At 40.0% G+C, this 23,028-nt stretch overlaps 1 protein-coding gene across 1 annotated transcript in view; it reads left to right on the top strand.

Annotated features, from left to right (window-relative positions):
* The window catches only part of TAF4B (TATA-box binding protein associated factor 4b), a 74,773-nt gene that overhangs the window by 38,282 nt on the left and 13,463 nt on the right, over positions 1 to 23,028 (top strand). Inside the window, exons 11-14 of the mRNA XM_074847653.1 lie at positions 1,099 to 1,271; positions 3,940 to 4,070; positions 9,709 to 9,834; positions 10,860 to 10,916. Coding sequence (XP_074703754.1) covers positions 1,099 to 1,271; positions 3,940 to 4,070; positions 9,709 to 9,834; positions 10,860 to 10,916 — 487 coding nt within the window. The remainder of the gene's footprint in view (positions 1 to 1,098; positions 1,272 to 3,939; positions 4,071 to 9,708; positions 9,835 to 10,859; positions 10,917 to 23,028) is intronic.

Raw genomic sequence — 23,028 nt, 5'->3', positions numbered from 1 at the left:
TTTATCAAACCTTGCCAGCGACTACTTTACAGGAGGGGGGTCTGTGTGGTTTTGGTTTTGTTTTTCCAAATCAAAAGACCTTCCAAATGAGTGCTTCCACCTGTCTGTATTAATTATGCTGACTTGTGTTCTGGTTCTAAGCCCTTGAAGGCACCATTAGGGCCTTTGTCACTTTGTGAATCAAAAAAGACTTTCTTCTGGTGATATAAACTTAATTGAAAATAACTTGGGTATTTGCATTGTGTTCGTCTTGCAAAAACTTTTCCTGTATAAAATTCATTCAATATTTTAACTAAAATGATCTTTTTTTAAAAAAAAGCTGAGGCACACAGGCTATTTGCTTAGCGTGAGCTTTGCCATGATTATAGCTAGTCTTAGTTATGTTAGCCCTAAGTATGCCAGACTTGAGTTTTTATTTTGAACGTGTAGACCAAAGCTGTTACAGCAGAATCCAGCTAATAGGGGGATGTTAAGAACTGGAGCTCTGCTGCTGTTTTTCAGAAGCATAGCATCGTCCCTGCTATGTGCATAAGTACTGTGTGGTAGGATGATTGAAAGGGCAAGGTCTGGTTTGTATCTTGACAAGGAGTGTTTGTATCTTATTTTTTAAGGGAGCTCACTAAAAGCAAAGTTGAAGATCAGGTTTGTGCTAATACACATGTGCTGTAAGCTTCAGTTCTTAGGATAAGCATCTTGGTTAGAAAATGGGCTTGTTTAGAAGTTCAATGAGTCAGTATTCAACTTAGTTCAACACTTGGTTCTACCTGGTGAATTGGAGTTTTAGAACAAATATTAGGCTGTAAGAGTGGGGGGCTTGTGGGGACTTTTAATCCAGGTTTACCTCAGTCCTTAGTTTCCCAGTTTCTAAAAATTTCGATTTCATGTAAAGGATTTGCATGCCTAGCAACTGAGGCATTAGCCAAGCTAAGGTTTGAGAGTCGCTTCACTGAAGTGTGAAAGCTTTTAGGAGCTGTCTGTCCATGTTCAGCCCACACTAAAATCTATCGTATAGGTGAATGTGGCTGTTTGTTGAAAGTCAAGAGGCTTTCTTTTTGTTTCCATTCTGAACTAAGCATAAAATGTTGATTTTCTCTTTAGTAGAGATGAAGATGACATAAATGATGTGACTTCTATGGCTGGGGTCAACCTGAATGAGGAGAATGCGTGCATTTTGGCAACAAACTCTGAGCTCATTGGTACAGTGATCCGCTCTTGTGCAGATGAACCTTTTCTCTCCTCAGAAGTGCTTCAGAAGAAGATCTTGAACATAGGTGAGAACAAAGCATACATAACAGATATGTGTGGATGTAGTATCTTCTTGCCTGTTTCATCAGCCTGCCTCCAGTCTTTGAAAAAGGAGCTGAAACTATTAAGATCTGCCATCTCAATTCATGTGTTTCTACCCAACGATATTCAACTTTTACTTTCCCTTGTAGGAAACAACTGTACTTTTAAGAAAAAAAGAAATTGGTGCTGCTTTTACATGTGAGAACTGAACAACTTTATTACTCTTAAAGTTAGTGGAACACATAACCATATAGATGCTAGTGTCAAATCAGACACTTAAGCAGGCTCTTGTATTCTGTGGCTCCTAACTTGATGCATCACACTGACTTTGCTAACAGCTTTTGCATTCTTCAGCCTGTTCAGATATATGTACTCTATTGACCAACATTACATATCCTGCCCATGTGATTAGGAGGAAGTTTCAAACTGTCAGTATGCACAGGGCAGACCTCTGTTTATCAATTTCTTTATGGAAAAGTCTTTCATTTTATGCAAAAGAGATGTTAAAACTGTTTGTATCGGTGAATAATATTGTGGAATGCATGTTGAATGGCTGACACTAAACTGTAAATAGGAAGTTTTTAATGTTTGTATCTGAGCAAAATAATAACTGTTGCTTAGCAATGTTGTATTATGTCAGAGCAGGGAGCATACATTTGTATAGCACCACACTGATTGGTACCACTACAGCAAACTTGATGAATGTTGCTCAACTCCTTGCTCCTGCTCTCTGCTTGGTAGCAGAGCAGCGAGTTTTACAGCTGAGCATTCAGGAGAGCCTGCAATTCATACGTGCAGTCATAATTCTGTCATGGTGGTTTAACTACATGATCTCAAAGTCTTCCTACATGCAACTTGTTCTTAGTCCAAACTAAGCAGCTAGCCTGTGACAAGCATGTAACCTGCAAATGCTACCTCAATGCATCCCATGTTAGTTAGCCAGATGTGCCATCTGAGCTGTATGGGGCATAGTTGAGTGAAGTAAGTGCTGTGCTACTAGTGGAAAAGGGAAAATACGCATTGAAACTGGTGCAGAAGCTTTTCTCAAAATTCAGTAGAGGGTCACACATGGGAAGTAGATAGAAAGAAAAATGAAGAGCTCTACAAAAACATGAAGACAAAGTACTTCTAGAATAATTGTCTGGTTTGGGATGTGAAGACAATTCATTGAAAGACAGAAAATACAAGCCTGGCTGTTTCATGGCTGGCATGGTAGCGGTTCCACATTAATAATAATAATTCATGTCGTAAATGAAAAGTGTTTTGATTGCGAGGAAAGGAATACTGCCAGGGAGTACAGCAATTCAGAAAATGAACGCTTCTGCTCTTGAATTGAGCCCTGTGTTTTGGGGAGTGTGTGTGTGTGGAGGGAGGTCTTGAGGTTTGGGGGGGGGATTTTGTTTTGTCTTTAAGTTGACATTTCAGTATTCTGATAGTATAGTGGGAAACTGCTGAGGAAGCATTGGAAGGTGCTTGAGCAAAATGAGCTTTGCACTCAGCTGAGATACAGGCCAGTGCTTACTGGCCAAGATCAAATAATGGGAACAATTTGATCGTATCTGGGAGAACATTGTAGATTCTCCCTGACTTGAGATATAGTTATTCATTTTCAGTTAGAGTAGCAAAGGCAAATGAAATAGGTGATTAGTTTTTTTACAGTGTACTGTTTATCCATTCTTAACACTCCACTTAGCAATAAATACCGAAATGGGTTTTGAAGGCGTGCTATATATTGCATCATAAAATATTACAGCCGCTGTAAATGCGGTGAGGGGCAAGGAAAAATCGCTTCTGACGGGTATGGCATATGAAGCATGTGAAACAGCTGCCTGCCGTGCCTACCAGGGAAAAGTTGCTGTTGTCCAGGTATCTTGATGGAGTTGTGTTGAGTGATCAATGGTGCCAACCACGGGAAGTCTTCTCTGTCAGCAGCTTGTGGTCGGAGGAAGGTTTCAGAGGTGATGCCTGGCTCTGGGCACAGGGCTGGGACAGCTTTGGCTGGAGCTGTTGCCAGCCTCAGTTGCAGCCACTGAAATGCGGAGAGGCAGTGGCAGCCTGAGAGAAAAGGTTGAAGGTGATGGCATGATGACCCTGGCTGGACTTGATCTGTGTTTTCTGAGCTGCTGCTGTGGGATGGTTGAGTCTGTTTGCCCCGTGCCAATCAGTTGAGGCAGGTGAGAGGGTCCCATGTGCCTGGAGTGCGCTGCAAAAACCATTCCCGCTCATCGAATAAATGTCATGAGTTGTTAACAAGCACAGTGTCAAGCAGGGCAAAATGTAATTCTCTATTTTTTTTAATTACTGGAATTAACAGAATATGGCACTAATTTCTACAGCTACCATTTCTCCCCCTCCCCGAACATGAAGCTTGATTTGTGTTCTTATTAACTTTGTCCTATAAATGACCTTGCAAGGAGAGTGGTTCTGGAGGCTAAGTGAAACAATGTCTATATTTTCTGAAGCTCCAGGCTAAGTTTTATTAATGTAATGTCTGAGATCTTTGAAGTTGTGACTTTACCAGGAAAATCATAATCTCCAAACCTTTATTCATAATGGGTATGACTTCCAGGGGGAACAGAATACCTGCTGTGCTAATTATTTCAATTATCAGCTACTACTAAAACACGTAATGGATTTTCTCTGCTTCCACAGGTAAAAGGCATGACATTATGGAACTTAACTCTGATGTTGTGAACTTGATCTCCCATGCTACACAGGAGAGATTACGAGGGCTCCTAGAAAAACTGACTGTAATTGCTCAGCACAGAGTATCAACCCACAAGGTAAAGGAAATCATTAAGCAAGTTTTGCACCAAAGTTTTCCTGCTTTGCAGCCTTGAAGGTAAACCTCTTCCAAGTATAGGCACATCATATGCAATATGTGCATTTTCAATATCTACCAAAGGCTGGTTTTGTTTTAACTGTTTATAGCCTCTAACTATTCCTCATGTTTTCTATTCGACTTGTTGGATAGGTGCTCTTAAAAGCCAGCGTAAGAGTAAATGCATGCATTTCTCCTCTTCCACAGAAGTAGTGGCTGTTATACAAAATCTGTCTTGCATGGTAAATGTGAAACTATTTTTGAATGCTCTTGATGGTCAGGTTGATTTAGAGGCTTGTGTTTGCTTTATGCATTTACTGTTGGTGGAACTGTAAAAAGTCTTGAGAAACTGAATTGAGTATTTTATTTTTAGAAAGTGCTTCATGTGAAGGCAGAGACCCCTTTGATCTTAAAGTTTCTGGAACTTTTTCCTGCCAGTGCCACTTCAGAGGAAGGGGAGGGAATCTTGTATTAGCTCCATTCAATATAAAGTATATTGGGTTCCAGTGACCCAGTCTCCCTTAAGATGCTTGTATGGTACAAATGGGAAAGCAATAACTTGGCAGTGGCCAAAATAGCTTTTTGAGGCTTTTTTTTCATTCAGTAATAAGATATTAGTCCTTACTTTTTTCAGTATCAAGCTGTTTTAGAAAAAAAAATGGAAGTTAGAAGCAGATGTATCTGTCAATTCTTAAGTTCTTGTATGTTTGGGGTTTTTTTTACAGGAGCTTTATACTTAATGAAATTTAACAAGAGCAACTAACTGATGGGATAGGAGTTATTTTTGTACTGAACACTTTTTATAGTCTTTTAAGCACTGGAGAAGCAATAGTAAAGAGCAGGAACTATTTGGAAACTTCCAGGTATTTATAGTGATGTCTGGAGCAGTTGGAGTATGCTGTTCCTTGCCAGAAAATGATGCAGTAGAAAAAAAATTGATATAGAAAAAATACAGAGTTTTTCTGAGAAGTCTTTAGAAATCTGAACATGTTCTGTGTTGTCTTTCCAAAGTGGGAGATCCAGTAGAGCTTGTAAGCAAAAGTGAGGTGGAAGCTTAAGTCCTGAGTAACCAGTAGGACTTAGTGTCTTGCAGACACCAAGGACACGAGGGAATGTTTTTGGACAGTGGGCTTGATAGGGCTGATTTCTTTCTCATTGAACTAAAGCAATAGAAAAACTGATAGGTTTTTGTCTGATTGAATTGCTGTAAGCAATGATAATACTGTAAGACTACAATAAGCTTGCTTTCTTTTCCTCTTTTCTCAAAAACAAAACAAACAAGCAAAAAAGTAATGGGCATACTAATCCTAGAGTCACAGGTACCCTCTTTTGTTAGAAAGATGGTATTACACTAGAGGAGTGTCTTACAGGATTGCGTGTTTGAGTAATATTGTGAGAGATCTAAATTCAAGAACAGAACACTAGAGGGGTTTGGAGCCCTATTATGTGTTTATATATGTATTTACACAGCCCTCTATACCATCTCCCCCACTGCTTGCCCCTGTCCTCTCTTCCTTCTAGGCTATCGATAAGTACCAGTGTGCAATGTGGGCTCCATGTATTTCAGAGAATTATCCAGAGCCTTTCCAAGAAGATTGAGTAGTTGCCCTGTAAGGCTTTGTATTGGCCTATCTTTGTTACAAAAAGACAGACAGTAATAGGGGTAGCTGTGGTGTGAAGCCAAGGTAACTATTGTTAGGGTAGAAGTTGGTGTAAAAAGCCAATGCTTCATGGGATCATACTTGGGAAACTCTTCTTTCCAGTTTGCTCAGCTCATGCCGAGCAGCTTACATCTGATGGGTAGCCCTTCAGAGAGAGAGAGCTGGCAGGGTAAAAAAAAGTTTCACACCATTCCATCATATAGACTTTTCAACTTTTGCCCTTTTTTTGCTAAATTTAAGAAAAAAAGTTACATAATTGGAAGTCACTAACTTAATTAGGATAAAATTATCATGGTGGTCTCTTTATCTGAAGCAGGAATAGCCTTCCAGATTGTTGTAAGCCACTCTCTGTGCTGTGACTTGTTGCAGTGCCTTCATAGAGCCTTGGTAAGACCATAAAGGCAGTTAACTAGCTGGTTTGGTTCCTCGGCTGCTTCCCTCCTAGAATCTGGAGAATTGCTGAGGTATGAGCATGCATGTGACATAATATGACACCCAAGACCAGAATTAATAATGACAACTGAACAGTACGGTGGTTAAAAAAGTTTTTGATGCACAGCATGAGATGACTGCCGTGCTCCTGTGTCTGGAGCTCAGGAGCACATGACTTCGAGAGGCATGATAGGGTGCTGTGCTATAAACATTGCTCCATGAGAACGTTTTCCCCATGTGCAGTAGCAGTCAAGCGCTGCAACCCTGAGCTGCACTATCTGTAGGGCAGTAATGGTGTGGCAGCTGCACTGGTTTAAGGGGTAAGCTCTAAATGTAATGAAGGAGTGAGCGCTCCTAGATGTGAAAACAGCCAGCCTCCTCCCACCCACCCCCATGCCACCATCAAACTGCGGAGTGCAGAAGTAGCTTACCAGAAGCTTTTCTGTTATTAACATGGTTTAGGGATTGACTGTATAAATGCCAAAGCTTAATAGGTTCCCACATAGTAGCTGAGCCTCTGCAACTGCTTGCATTCCTGCTTTGTCCTCAGCAAATCTGTTCAACATGACTTAAACTGATCAGATTTTGTGGGAGAACTAGTCTTTGTGGGATTCTTCCAACTTCTTTCCTGGTGGACTGAAGTGGAGCGCAGCTTCCTTGTATGTGGGTTTTTCCTTTCTGCCCCTGGACATGCAGTACCTTTCTGGTGCTAAATTGTCTTAGTCAGGTTTCAGATTCATTTACAGGTATGTGTTAATCTAGAAAGGAAGTTGCAAATTGCAGACAAGACATAGAACTGTTCTTGAATTTGTTGCCAGCTGTCTTCTCACTAAAGACATACCTGGGAATGCTTTGCTTCAATACTGCATGTTGCAAAACCTAACATTGCATATTTGAAAACCTAATGTAAAAATTTTGGGACAAATTGGCTGTGCTTTAGAGTGCATTTGTGGGGAAGTCTTGAGTGTATGCATTTCTCTTGAAGGAAAAAGTGTGGAGGAATGAATTTAATAACAAGATTGTATAGATGCGCTAATGTGCTTTTGTTGTGTGAAAGCAATAGCTTCTTTCAGGACAGCAGAAAAACTTTCTTTCACTTCTGGTGAACTCCAGATTAAATTTAGCTCAAAGTAAAAATTACTTTTTAACTGTCAGATACACAAGTTCAGCTTTGGCACATACAAATCTAACCATGCTCTGTATTGTGGTTATGTGCTTTATCTATCAGTAAGTTAAATTCTGGTCTCAATTACACTTGTAACTTTAGTTTTGTTGGGATTGCACTGTTGTAGCTGGGAACAGTTTGGCCTTATGTGAGGAAGTTAAACTGTTACACGGACAAACACTGAATCCAACTTGCTTCATCATAATGGCTACAAGTTCTGAATAGGTGTGCAAATATAATGTGTTCTGTCTAAGCAATTCAGTGCTAAATGATCACAGAGAACAAGTTTTGAGTAGGACAAGGTATAACTGCAGGTGTTCCTTTTCTAAAAATTCCTGAAATAAGGTATCTTAAAATAGTTGTTGATGAGCTGAAATACTGTTATTATGGATGCACCCATTTCTTGTTCCATATAAGCTCACGGTAGTGCGTTGGGGTGCTTCTGGTTGAGAGGCTTGCATTCCTAATTGGCATAGGGTCTTGGATATGGCTTTAAAAAATGTGAGTATCTGACTTTGGGCATTTCAAAGCAAACCACTTCTAAACTCTGGAGAAAATAATCTTCTGTAATACGGCTTTCTTTGTCCCTTTAAAAGGACTGCAGCGTGTTGGTAGATTATTATAAACTGCTTTTTCAAAATATTGTACTAATGTACTGAGACTGAAAGTAGCGTATGCTTTGTGGGGAGAAATGTAAAAAAATAAAAAATCTCGAGCAGTGACAGAAGCAGGGAGGAAAGGTTTGTTGGACTTTTTTTTGCAGAGCCACAGACTCTGCTTGGGAAAGAAAGTCTCCTTGGTTGCAACACATGGTGTGGTCTGTGCCACAACTGGTAATATGTGACAATGTGGTGGTTCATTGAAAAGGACCAAACTTAATACCAGAAGAGGGATTGATTTCATGCTCTGGCTGGGTTGTGAGAATTCAGATTGGGAGACAATGGTGCCCCACAAGAAGACTTTTACCTTCATTCCAGCTTTTAAAAGTATATGATTGGGTGTGGGAAGAAGAGTCTGAGTATAGTGTGTTTGAAAAAAATTTAGCAACTGAAGTCACTGTTAGTCCGTATATGTAAAATATACCCTTCCCTAAAATACAGCTGTAAAATATGCTGTGTTTATTCCAGAATAGTTGTGTGTCAGGGTTGCTTCATTAAAGCGTGAGATTGACGTAGGGTAGAAAGAAGGGTTGCTGAAAGTATATAGTGTGTTTGGCAGGTAAAAGCCCAAGGACAAATTTCTGAGGAAAAGAAAAGCTCACAAAGTAACAGAGAAAGATGATGTGCATTACGGAGTGGTACAAACAGGTGGCACAGACATGCCTCATCTAGAATAGGCTCCCTGCCTTGTTTTGCCTAATGCCCTGCAGCCAGTGCATGGCTTAACAGCCTGTCTTTGGAAGAGCAGAATAGTAAAAACAAGCTTTTCATTGCCAGTTGACCATGTTTTAGATCTTTCCTATCTAAAGTAAAACTAAACTCAGGCTTTCCAATGAGGGCAAAAACAGTATGAAAAATAAACTACTGATTGTTATTTTTTTGACCAAAAGGACCGTAGTCTTGTTTCAATGCATGCATGTTCAGTTATTGTTGGAACTATTAATTAGTATTCACTGGCCTGGCTTTGCACAGAGAGCTGGACCATATGACTTCCACAGGTCACCTTTCAACATAAACTAGTCTATGACTTGAAAGAATCCACTGAGGCAAAAATTCGTATTCGTAAAGCTATAATAAACCATAATTTATGTCACTTTCCCTACCCCCAAGATTCATTATAACTAGTTTTAAACCACTCCTCTAGTCCATAAAACCTCTTTTTGGAAATACCGGGTGAGGATTATTTCAAATTGTGGATTAAATGGTTGAAACTAGAACACCAAACACTAGAAACTTAAAATGTCAAATTTAGGGGTTTTTTACCTTTTCTCTTTAAAGAGGAAAGGATATGATATTCTGCTGCTTTACAATTCTTTTTTTTTTTCGTGTTAACCTGTCCAGAAGACAGTCTTGTACATAATGTTTACTGGATATGAAGCTGCTGTTTAAAACGAAATTTTAGCCTTTAGACTTAAAGGCGTTGTTGTTACAGTCAATAGAGACTAGATGTTGTTAATGTCAATTGTTCAATAACCTCTTATTAGTCGCAGATGCCAGGAAACATGCTTCAGAGGAGAGGAAATGTGTAAATGACTACCTACCACCTGTAGTCTTTCTAAAACAGCCTACACTTGTCAGCTTTGAAAAAACAGGGTTGTTCTTTACAGGTTGTTCCCATTGGGTTTAATAGCTCTAGTGGTGTGTATAAAAGTCTGGTTGTCTGTAACAAACTTCTTTTTCCAGGGGAGTGATAGGTACATCGTATCTAGTGACACTAAAGCGCAGCTGAGATTTCTTGAAAAGCTTGATCACCTAGAAAAGCAGAGAAAGGTCGAAGAGGAACGTGAAATGTTGCTTCGAGCAGCCAAGGTAAGAACTTCACTTCTTGCTTTCTAAGGAAGTAGTGGTGTCCTTTAGACTGGTGAACATCTTCAGGTTTCTCCTATTTCTGCTTTAAGTGTAGTAACCATTAACCCTGTAACTGGAAATCTGTAATGTTTAGGATAGCTTATGCTATACTGAAAAGGGTTTTAGCTTTTTACATTCTTTAAAAATATCACAGGAATTCCTTCAAATGTGTGGTGGGGTGAACTCTTCTTTTGAGATTATTCCTACTGGTGAAAATGAAGTAAAAGAAGTATTCACATAGCTGTAAATGTCCCTCCGCTCTATTTCTGGCTCTGAAATTGGTAAATCTTTCTCCACATCTGTGTATGGCACTGTTTGAAAATATGGGTTCACTGTGCGTGTTCAAGCTGGAGCCTGGTGAGATCCACCACCCTGCCAGATGTATTTGTTTTCTGTAGTCAGATCAGAGGGCTATCCTTGGAGCTGGTACCCTAGCCACTGCTAGTACAGAATAAGTACCCTTCTTACCACTTCCCTCAAGAACAGGAGCAAAAAAAAAAAAAAAAAAATCAACAGATGTTGTTCCATCAGATGTGACTTGATCAACTTCTATTTGTTGTTTTTTTGGTTTTGTTTCAAGCTGAGTTCTGGAGCCCCTTGGGTGGAAGCCTAATCTAGACTTGAAAGAATTGTGTTGTACTTGCATGAGTATGACTCCCTTGCTTTCCTATACTTCCTGTTCTTTTTAAGTGTCTGCTGCTGACATGAACAACATCATGCCTAGACTGGACCTGACTGACAGTGTTAGCATCATTTTCAGCTTAATCTTGCTTCAGGCTAGAGCAGAGGCAGCCGGCCCAGATGAGGAGGGGGGTGTGCATATGTGTGTGGAGGGGGAGGGAAGCCAGTCTGGATTGAGGCATTCACCCCTGAAGCTAAATCTTTCAATCACCAGAGAAAATTGTCATTTATTAAATATTTAACGGATACGATGGTGTTTGGATGCCAGTAATTTCTATTCAATCTTTTTCCTCTTCCTTTGGTAGAGCCGTTCCAATAAAGAAGATCCAGAGCAACTGCGGTTAAAGCAGAAAGCGAAAGAGGTAGGACTTTGCAGTTACCATGCTTGCCTTTGTGTGTTGAGAGAAGGTTGGCAGTCCTGTCCTGGCAATTAGGTCAGGGTTTATTTTGCTGCTGCATACCATTTGCAGAGGCCTTGGGGAAGGACAGGAACTGCCACAGGCAAGGGCAGTGCTTCAAATGAGGTCAATGAATTATGAGCTCTCTTTTTTAACATTTTATTTTCGTAGTTTCAGTCCTGTCTAGAAATGGTCCTTTGTAAACTGCAGCAGTACACTTGGTAGGAATATAATGTGGGATTAGAGGGGAGGAAAAAAAAAAAAGAAACTTTGAGATTTAGCATCTGGGACTGTACAATAGGCTACATTTTTCCAGGGTAATTGTTCGTTTTGTAAATCTGATACTGCTTATAATTCTTTGGCTGGGAGGCGGTACTGGGATTTAGTTTTAAATGGAAAACGCCTCTGGCTTTTAATTTTCTGGGCCCAGCAGTTTTCTGTTCTGGAATGGAGCCCTTGTTTCACACAGTTCATGTTTAGCTGCAGGGGTTTTAGTTTATAGCTTAGACTGGTTAAGCTTTTACTCCCAGAGGCCTCTGCATAGCAACTGTAGAAATCAACAAATAAGTTCATTTATGTCTGCAGCCTCCTCTCAGTAGCTGACTTTTTACATTTCCCAATATCCATTTCCTGACTTTTCTAGCCTGAGAGAAAAAAGCTCCACTAATTGGAGCTTATTTTAATTGAGCCTTAATATTGGATCTCACTGGAGTTGCCCCCAGAGCTACTGGGAACAGAATGAAATGAAAGTACCTAAGGTTGAAGATGTGTGTGCATGTGTATGTGTGTGTGAAATTTTTCACTTGACCTACAGATTCTTTTCCCTGCTGAATAAATCATCAAGCCTGTTCACATTTCTGATTAAGGATCTGACAGCAGACGATAATAAAGACAATTGAGGTGTGAGACGTGTGATACAGAGCTGAAGAAATTGGTTTCTATAGTTACTTGACTGATTTCATGCAATTTTTAAGGATCTTTGTGCTAAATGAGAGTGATTTTCTGAGCAACCTTTTTCCTTAACTGTGCCTCTTGAACTATGAAATTTGTTGTTGCTTAACATTGCTGCACTTGGCTCCTAGGTGCCAGCAGCAGCAGCAGGTTATTTATGAATGCTTTAAAGGCCCTTATTGTTTGGATTAATGTAGGAGCCCAGGCAAGACAAATGGAAATCCAGTAAAATAGTATTGGAATCAATGCTCTGGATTTGCACCATACTAAAAGAAATTTGTGAAATAAGAGGAGAGAGAAGGAACTTGCTTTACTATCTATCTTTTAATTCTTTCTTTCTGCTTATAACTCTTTCTTCATGCTTTCAATCTGTGAGTACAAAGTTGCCCTGAAGCTCTTCCCAGTTTGCCTCTAGTGCCACCAGGATCAACAGTCAGTGGGTGATGCTAATTTGTCTTGTTTTGTAGGTGGCTTTACCTCTGCATCATCCGGTCGTTTCTAGAGGTTCATTCTTTTAATAAAACACTACAAAGCAATTTCTTTATGCATTTTCTTTTCTCTTTTCTTATGAACAATAATGTGTAGGATTTTGAAAAATATTCCATGATTTGGATGTTTAGAACAGAAATCAGTTAGGTATGTGTTTTGGGTTTTTTTTAGATTGCTTAGTATTGTTAATGAGAGATCTCTTAAAAAGTGACATATAGGTGTACAAAAAAGGAGCCAACAGAGGAGGTGTGTCTAAGTTTAGTGCTTGGTGTTCTACTAAGTGCTTGAGTTCACCTCCTTCCGTGCATCTTACCTTGTGCCGGACTAACACAGCCTTCATTGCACTTGTCCTGCATATTTCTCCATGCTGTGCTGCTCCCAGAGTGACCGTCTCCAACTGCTTCACCAAAAGAAGAGGAGGCAGATCTTTGTGTTGGTATTGCCTTGCTGCTTTGTTCTCTGGAGAATGAGGCAGCCAGAACTTCTCCAGGCTTCATATTTCTCATGGGAAACCTGCCTTCTGTGCCAGGGGTGCTCTCTTATCTGTGACACCATCTCAGGCTTGAGTGGAAATGAGCCTAAATGCAGCTGGTCAGTTTTGTCACTTTATTGACAGTTTGGAGGTAAATGGTCAGCACACATTTGCATTAAAAAATGCAAACGTGAGTAGAGCTGGAATAAGAGCAAAATAAAAATCAACAAATATTCTAAGGCTGAAACTGGTAAGCGCAGTGTATACTGGGTTGAATGCCTGAAAAGGCTCACCATTGTCTGTCTGTCTTGTCGTGTTATGAGTGTAGCCTGCTCCTAAGAAACCACACTTGGGAATTTTGATATCTCTGTCAGCTGGAATCTGATGCTTTCCAGGCTGCTTTCATTGAGTATCCACTAGAAAGCCTGACCTGATCCATTTAAAGTTCTTTAAGAATGAATATGGGCCTTCCTTCCTCAAAGCTGTCTTTTATGTGTTGATGGTGACCCCCAAGAGAAGGAAGAGAGTGTGGGGTAATGGCACTGGAGCATGTTCTAAAGGAATGTTTCCCAAAATGCAGTGTCTACATCCTAACAATGAATACTCATAAATCCAGGATGTGCTGTCATCCAGCAGCTGGAGGCAACATCTTAACGTTGCTGGAAGTACATCCAGAGACTTGGCAGTGGATTCTTTTATCCAAAAGCCTATACATAATTACTGTGACCTTTTCATCCCTTTTTGCATGACCTATTGCCTCAAACTTCCCCTGTGCTAAGTCATTTACTTTCCTATATTCTTAGTCTATGTAACTTGCCATAAATTCTTTATTTACTTCCACCTTTCACCTGTTTCAGCAGATTTTAATACCTATGGAAAGTGCGTGTTCCTTCTGAGACAGCTGCAAGGCTTGCCGCAAGCTGCTCCTTTGTGTGCTCAAGAATTTTGTCCTTGCTCACCTCATGGGCCAGCTCTTTGTGCAGTGGTGTTCCTGAAGTCTGGGTAAATTACCCCTGCTTTTCATTCAGCTTTATCTGCCACTTCAAGCTGAGAGGATACAGTCCTTGCATTGTCCCTGATGCTTGTACTTTTAAACCATAACTTTTTTTAGGTGCTTTTTGCCATTTCCTGTTCTACTTTCAACTATTCTTCCAGTTACAAAGAAAATGTTCAGTTGATGCAATTCTTGTAGCTGTATTTATAGTTTATCTCTGGCTTCATCCCTTTTCTGAAATGAGTTTACTTAAATTGAGTAGGTGTAGGATACTGTCAAATGCGCAAGCATGCCATATGAACAGTGCATCCCAGAAGACCTGTAAAAATGTCAGTATTAAACAGTGTGCACTGTAAACTTAAATATAAACCCTGATTTTTTTCTACTTCTGTCTCTTGTCTTCAGAAGCGAGTGTGCTGGTAATACGGCTTCAGGAAGCTTAGGGCTGAGGCTGGGCAAACCTTTCAGGTTGCGTGTGTGCAAGATTGCTGCTTGGGGTTGAGCAGGTGAACGTGTGTCATACTGAGCATCTTTGCTTATTCCACAGTAGTTACCACCTTCTCTGCTCTTATCTTGTGGCACTTTGCAGCATCTATTGGTGGATAAAGGTGAGCAGTTGTATCTTGAACAAGGGGAAGGAGCGAGTGGAGCAAGCTGATGGACAGCAGACTTGCCTGCTCCATTCCTTGCTCTTCCAGCAGCTCTGTTCACTTACAGCTGCACAGGTCTTCCCAGTCCCTTGTTCCTGCCTGCTTGATGCACTTGTGCATTTTACTGTTATGAGTTTGATACGGATGTCACAAGACGGCAGTAGATGAGATGCTGAGAAAATTCAGTACTTTTAATATCAACTGACTGGGAGGAAAATAGCAGACCCTAGGTTTTTTTGTAGAGACAAAACAAACCCTATCAAAAACATTGAACAAAAAGTCTGTATGATTCTGATGAGTTCCTGGGTGTTATATAGCAATGACTGAAATTTAGTTGTTGTATAGTATCTTTTTACAAAAAATAATCTTTTTTCTTTTCTCTATTTCATGTGTCCATCCTAACTCTCTCCTTTATTTCTTCTCACATTCTCAGATAACAAGTAACTGTAACCTCATTCTTTGCTGCTCTCCCTACTCTCTCCAACCCACATTTTGAAGCTGTTTGTTTCCTCCCCCCACCCCCCCCCCCATATCTCGTGCTGCTTCTGTGTTTAGTCTTCTGGACCTAATGGTTCAAATTCTTTAAGACCACTCTTGTGCCAGGGGAAAAGGAAACTCCCTAGTTAACCATAACCTCTCAAAAAAGCAAACAAGATGCTGCGAGCAAAAGAAGATCTCATCATGATCAATTGGCTTTTTATGAGCCTTCAGTGACATCCTGAGAGCTTCTGCTTAATTATCTGATTTATATTATCATTATTGTTCTGTAGTGTTTCTTGTCACCTTCTACATGTTTTGGAAAGAAAAAAAAGGCATGATTATTGAACAGACATAAATTTTGTTACCCTGCAGTGTATCCCTACACATAACAAGAGGCTATTATCAGAGATGTAGTATGTTACAAGTCTTGCAGAAAGTCAGGGGTGGAAATCCTGTAAAGTGTTAGATTGAGCAAACTAAAAAGTGAACCAAATCCCTGATTATGTGGCATTCATATTGGTGTTTTGAAGGAGCGTAAAAAAAGAGCAGCTGAGATACTGTTGGATAACCTAAAACCAGTTGGCTGGAAGATGATAACAGCTATCTTTATCTAGTGACAAACAAAAGCCCCCCAAAGCTCCATTAAGCCTGTTCATGGATTTTCAGATAACCTTTTCAAAGTTTCTCTGAAAGACTATAATGGACATGTAACCTGCTGAAAGTATGGCCTTGGATTAGAAACTTGCTAATAGAGGAAATTTTAGGACAGAGTTCTGTGCCCAGAACGAGTGTTGGGTGGACTGCGCGATGAGATGGAGAAACCTGAAGGTAGAAGATAAATCTTAAATGTTTTCTAGCTTTGAGACCTCAAGAGTGAGTGAATGAACACGCAGTGTTACAGCAGCTGAAAATCATTCAAAATGTTGTGCATTTGGAATAACCATGATCGGTTTTAAAGTAATGTCTTGCAAGGGCTGGACGCTGTCCCATTGTGATAATGTAGGTCTGCTGATGGTTGTTGAGCAGCCTTCTTACAAGTGATAGCATCTGAAACAAAAACTATGGAGTACATTGCTTTGGTGTGGTGGGCTGTAGCCTTTTTCTTGGCCTTGCACAAAAATAGCTTAAACAGTGTCTGAAAACGCAGAGAGCGGGATGCTGGATGGTAGACACCCAGGAACTTCCCTGGGCCTCCAAGTAAGGCAAGCTGATGGGACTGCACAGGGGAATACACAGAAACGCATCAGTAATTGTTAAACAAAACAAAAAAAATGGTAAAAGACAATACACAGTCCACACCTGGGAGATGCTTAACAAGAATAGGCAAAATAAGGAATCAGAAAGTCACTGCACCCTGGATTTTTTTTCTTGAAGTCTTGTGGGAAGTTACATATTAGGAAATGTCAAATATCAACTGAAGGATTTTTTTTTTTCCTATGGGTAGATTACTTCATGGCTATCCTGGCAAAACTTCATGTTGTTCTCCAAAACATCTTATTGCACCCTTTAGTTCTAGACAGACAAGCCACCTGGTCTTGGGGGACACAGCCATGCAGGGCCTGTGCTGCCACTCAAGCATGTATGTGGAATATTAACCTGAAAGAAATCTACAGTATTACATATAGCTCTATTATAAGTTAGGGGACTGCATATCAAACCGGTGCATGCTATTCTGCCTTTCTGCTGTTAAATCTAAATTACAACAGAGGGAAAAGTCAGTGGAAACTAATTGTATGGCTAATTAAAACAGTTTGAAAGGAAGCAATTGCAAGAAGAGAAATTGCATTATAGGCAAGAGAAGAGGATGGTAAATGTTTAAATATGCAGCCTTCAAATGTCAGTTTTCCTCAGAGAATGTCCCCCATATGAGAAGTCTGCTATTCAGCCGCATTCAACCTGTAGGGCAGAAAATTTTGTATAGGGAAGGTAGAGGCTGGAGGCAGTAATGCTCATTGAGCTTTATGACAAGCAGTGTGAGAGGCTTGGGATTGAAAACAGATTTTTAAGGTTTATTTTTCATTTTTGTCACAAGTTCCTTAAAATGCTTAAAGGAATGTGAAAAAATTTGAGTTCTTTTTTTCCAAAGACAATGAAGGGAGAAGCAACTGAGAGCAGTAGAAAACTTTCAAAGCACTAAATGGAGGACACAATGAAATCCAGTGAAACTTTGATTGAAAAAGGTGGTCAGAAAAAAAAAATGTCTAGAAAGAGAGAAGTCAGTTCAGTGAGATAAGTGGTCACACTTAACAGGTACCTCTATTTATTTCATTAAAAATGTCCAGTAAAGGGCAATAGTAAGGGCCCATGTAGGTGATCAGGTTACTTTCTCACTGATGCAAGCTAGAAAAAAGCAAATGTTGATATTTGGTCACAGTTGCTTTGACTTATTTTGAATTTTAGGACTCATTAATTTATTGTTTAATTTCTTTATTGTGGAAGCTGAAATAATAGGAGGTTTCTGGACCTCTTTTGTGTGCTTATATTCCTTGCTTTTTTCCCCCCGCAAGTCTTATACAAATTCTTGTTCATCTACTTCAGTGCTTTTATTACTGCTGAAGTACTTACTGCTGGATAGCACGCATAACCCTTAGGCATACATTAACTTGTCTTCAGCCTTCCCTGGTTTCCTTTCCTGCCAGTTCTTCTGTTACTTTAAATATTTATTTAATCTGTCCCAGACTCTGTCAACCTACAATGTCATCCCCACTTTTTTCTTTATATTAAACCCAGTATCTTGTACATATGCTTTTTAGTCTTTCCCTTATATTAATAATAACCAAGTCCAGAATTGTGGCATTTAGCTTCCCCACCTGTCTTACCAGCATTTCTTCTGAGCTCATTTACATCCATACAGCTGTATTTATTTGTTACTGCGTTGCCAAGATGATTTTGTTGGGTTTTTTTCTTAAAATAAGTTCCTAACACTTAAATCCGAGGAATAGAGAAAAGAAATCTCTCTTCATTTATTTTCTAGAACTTTGTATATTGAAGCTCCTGCAGAAGTGGACAGTGGTATGAATTTCTTGAGACAGATGTTACCTGCCAGCATTGTGCTGGGCAAGTGCCACCCATTTGGCTTTTCTTTAACCTCAGACCTGTTACTGCTCTGTGAGCCCTGGCTAATACAGATGTTTAATTTCTTGTCTCTACCTTTAGAGAAGCCTTTCCTGGTAAAACTGTTCTTGAGGATCTAGACAGTAAAGGTTTTATATACTTTGTCTTCTGTGAAAGCTATACCCTGTTCCGATTTGGGTACTTTGTGATGAGACCTGAGGGTTTTCTTTACTCCTTTTCAAAGGTGAATGTGTATTCAGCTAGGTAGCTCTTCCATTTCCCCCCTTTGATAATACAGCCACCTTCTGCTGTACACATCATGGATTAACTGGTGTGAATTAGTTGACTTTATTTGTAGTAGAGCATACTTTTTCCTTTCTTCAGTTGTGGTTAAGGGATTCTTCCTTGCAGTGTTTAGGGAAAATCTTGCTAGATTTGCATAACTTGAATTATTTGAGCTCTGATTAATGTTAACAACCACATATCGTGTGCTTCGTAACTGAAAGGGTTTGAAACCAACTTGCAGTATTGCTTTAAAAAAAAAGGTCTTGGCATCTCATAGCTGAAGTATTTCTTGTCTTCTTATGCAACTTGAAATTTAATTTTTGATATTAAAATGCCACAAAAATGTCATTGGTATAGTAGTAAAAATAGATTTTGCGTATTTTCTGAAATGTGGAACATGAGACATAAGTGAGAGAGAATTTCTGTGAGCAGTAAAAGAAATATTTTTCTCAGTAGAGGATTGAGTGAAGAACAGAGAGGTCAATTTTAAAACCTTTCATTTTGTGTGATTACAGCCATGCTGCAAATGCCATTTCACTATAAGGGAGGACTTTAAAACATACCTTACTTCTTGATTTGTGCTGCAGGTCAGATTAACTAAAATGGTTATTGTGTCACCCTAGAGATTCCTGCTTGCTGCAAGACCAGACTTTAAACCCTATTTTTATTATTAAAAAGGCCAGCAGCAACAAAGACTATTTTACAAGTTCTGAGACGTTTTCATAGCAATTTGATCTTTATACACAGGTTTTTAGAACTCTTTGTACTGCGATTCTCAGCATATGTAAAAATCAGAAAGAGGGGACAAGGGGCATGAACATTCATTTGTTTCTTGCCTGGAGACTGTCCCTTCTCAATGCCCTTCTTGAAGAATGAATTTTGAACAGAACATGTGTTGGGCTCCTGTGTTGTGGTGGAACAGCATCATCTTTCAACAGATGAAGTAGGTCAGGTTGAGGGGAAGACTGCTAGTTTGTGGGTTCAATGTATGGTGCAGGTTCCCCCTGTTCCTCTTGAATGGCCATTACACACTTTTATCTTCAAGGGAAAAAAATAATCTGTTTTCAAGATACCAACCTAGGTTCCTCTTTGGTTGTTTAGTCAGAGACACCGTTATTAGTAAAACTGGCCCATAGAAGGGAAATGATACTAGACGCAGCTTCTCTGTGTTATATTTGAATAAAATGTATATACTACTTTTACTGTCTTTTGCTTGCTGCAGTGATCTTTCTGCCCTAACTTGTATGCTACAAAACTGTCTGTTAAAGAAAGATTTGACTCAACATAGTTGCCTCTTACTCTTTCCTAATCTTGTTTAGGAAAATCTGGCAGTAGTTAGCCAGCCAGTATCCTCAGGTATCCCTTGATGTTATCTGCCTGTCTTCTCCTTATCCTGTGCTTTTAACTGCTCACACAATGTTTGGACATTTAATCTCACACTTTTTAATGGAACAAAACTTGATGAAAAGATGGTTTTGCTGGCTTCAGCAGGGTAATTTGGATGCCTGCCCATATCTCTTAATGGGGATCTGTTGAGTCCATTATGGAGATTGAGTGTTTAAATTCATTTGTCTTAATTATGTTCTCAGAAAAATCCCCGAGATGTCTAGAATGCAACAAGACTATGATTTCTTTTTTTCTTTTGCTCCAAAACCCCGGTGAGATTATTCCTGATTTGAAAAATCCTTTGACTGGTTACGAGGTGGAAAATATATTGGGTAGAGTAGATGATGGTAACGACATGCACTTCTGGCATTGTCTTGGGAACTATGTGGTCAAAGATGCATCAGTTCTGTTTCTAGAAAGAACACCTTTTTCATACTGTCCACCAAGTGACATCCCATCCTTTGTAGCGGTAGGCTTTCTGCCAGCAGTGCCCTCAAGCAGCAGTGCTTGCTCCTGCAAGGCGTCTGTGTCGGCGGCATGCTTTGTCAGCTTGAATTGCGTGGGGTAAATGGTGATGGAGCCCAGGCGCTACCCAGTCCTCAGCCAGAGCAGCAGTCTGGTAGTCCACCAAGAGGTACTCAACCCACCCAGTCCCTTCCACCCCATGCTGATGCCAACCCAAAGCCCCCTTGGTATTATTTAATTCATAGCTCTGCCTCTTGTCCTTTGTCTTTACCATGGCTGCCCATCAACATCAGCTGTGAAAAGAAGAGGGTCTTATTTCAATGCTGCTTCAAGCCAGTGACCAAATGTTCAGCAGCCACCTGTTTTTCACATGTCTAACTGTAGTGAAGCTGGTTTGTATGTGTTTTGTAGGGTTGAGGGAGAGGCAGGATATGCTTTCTAATGACTCCCAAGAATGGAAGCACAAGATTAATAAAGGCTTTTGTTTTGCTTTTTTGTTTCAAGTTTAATGGTTTTAAAAGTCCTTTTCATTGTAAGTGTAATGATTCTTAAAAGTAAAGCAAGCCATCTTTCCCCTTCTGGTTTTCTTTGCCACTGGAGCCTTTTGGAATTTAATCTGCCCCCGGAGGGATGCCATGTGCAAGGTGTGTTGGAATGCCTCTTCTCATGGCAGGAAGATGTGGCCACCGTGACTTCCTTCTGCAGTGCTAGAAGGAAGGTGTACTTCCACAGGGATGCTCCGTAGCTGCCTGGAAGTGGGCCTGGGCACCTGGGGCTGGAAGTCAGCACATGCTTCTGCCAAAGAATCTCAGTGGTTTTTTGCTCCCAATTAATCCAGGAAGTGATGAAGATGTTGCATAAAAATAGTTCCTAAGCCTCAGTGTTTCATAGAGTTTATGAAGTTTCAAGTTACTTTTTCAGATTTAGTCTTATTTTCCGCCATCTCTGATTAGTTGCAATGTGTTCCTGAATATAAATATACATATTTAAGACTGAAATCAAAGGGAAGTTTTTCTTAAATATTTTATGCAAGTAGGCTGGCTGGACGTAACCTCAGACAATTGCAGAACACTTAGTTTTCAAGTTTAAGGGACATAAAACCTTATGATCTCTAAAATATTCGTGAAAGTAATACGGTATACTTTGAAAAAACAAACAAAGCTCCATTCAGAACTGAGTGATTTCAAAAGAATAGGTTTATAAGTGTTTACACTGCACACAAAAGTAAGAATAGCGTGTGTGGTAAGTGATGGTATCTAGAAGTACTACTGCATTTCTGTAAGCAAAAGCCTATGTAGTATAATCAAAGCTGACTTTTTGTAACTGAAGCATTTGTCTCATCTTCAAAAAAACCTTAGAAACACTAAACCCCAAAAAACAACTGCTCTCGACATATGTGTGTCAAAGTCTTGCATTCTCTGACTTTTGCTGAAAAAACTTGAGCATGTCTGTAGTTTGAGTCTTACAGGGGTGGATGTCCTTTTAGGAATCTTGCCCTGAAATACCGTTTTTCTTTAAATAGCCAACTGCTGCAGTACTTGATGTGAAGCTGCCAGCATCACTAAAGTAAGAACAAGTCCACCTATCTGAAGTAAAATAAGACTTGCAAAAAAACCCACCCAAAACCCACCTAACCAAACAGCCCTCCTCCCCAAAACACCCCCCGCAAAACCCCACAGTATTTCTTTATTGTGGACTCATCTTTATTTAAGTAGTAGCAAGTGGGGGAGTGGTGCCATGCAGGTGTGCTACAAGCTCAGTTCTTACCCACTGAATTTCTCTTCCCCAAGTGGGATTTCTGAGAGCTGAAAAGCAAGCAAAAGCAGTGTGTTGCAAGCTTAGTAAGCAAAATATTTTTACTGACTGAATGAGAAATTCCAATAAATTGTTTTTATGATTGTCGGGGGTGAAGGGGAGTAAGGGAGGCGAATCGCATGCTTGGCTACCATGATATGGCTGTAATTTCTTTAAGGATGTGCACACATATGCATGCAGAGTATTCCCATCGGAACAATTCGATGAATCCTGGGAATGGGGAGAAGGGCATGGGCTAAGGAGCTGTTCTAGCTGCGTGTCAGATCATCTAAGGGTTAGCATCAAACCCAGAGTTTGTGTTTAAGGACAAACTCAACCTGAGTAAATAGAAGAGCTTCCTTCTCTACAGAGAGAGCACTCCTCTCCACCCATGCTCCCTGCTGGACAGCTGGCGGATCTGAAAGCAGAGTGGTTACATTAGCGAGGTGACCAATCCAAGCTGGTAAGACTATTAGGAGACTTGACTGGGTGGAGCTCCAGAGCAGCTGGCACCTGTAGTTATCGGACAGAATGAAGTAGTATGTAGTAGTATGTACCTCGAAATGCAGAAATTAAAACTTTTTCTTTTTTAAAAAAACCCTCTTGATTATGGCTTTCTCTTCCATCCCAAGTTTACCTAACCCAGGTAGAGGTTGTTTCTAAGGATTTCCTTGTATTGAACAGTTTTTGGAGGTGAGTGAAAATAAACGTAAGCAGCATATCTCTAAATTGCTTTAGATATGCCTGAACATTCAACTATGTGCTGGGAAAAAGAGGAATATCAGTGGACTGACAGCATCCTGTTCAGTTGGATAATAAGATGTTTCAGAATGCAATGTTGAGTGTTGGGTTCAGGTAATACAGCATGAAGAAATTGAGTTTCCTGCTTGTGCAGTCATGAATTGAGATTTGAATTAAGAATATGCCCAGTTCACAGAACTCATTAACTTCAACTTTTAATACTAATCCAGCCTCATAAAGCAGTTCTGATCAGTATTTTTTGTTAATTAGAAATGGTAAAGCTTATGAGCTGAGGAACCAGCAACAAGGCTCCTG

The sequence above is a fragment of the Strix aluco genome, chromosome 1 (assembly GCF_031877795.1).
Source record: "Strix aluco isolate bStrAlu1 chromosome 1, bStrAlu1.hap1, whole genome shotgun sequence".
In the NCBI taxonomy this organism is placed as follows: Eukaryota; Metazoa; Chordata; class Aves; order Strigiformes; family Strigidae; genus Strix; species Strix aluco.
This window is presented reverse-complemented; position numbering and strand designations above follow the sequence as displayed.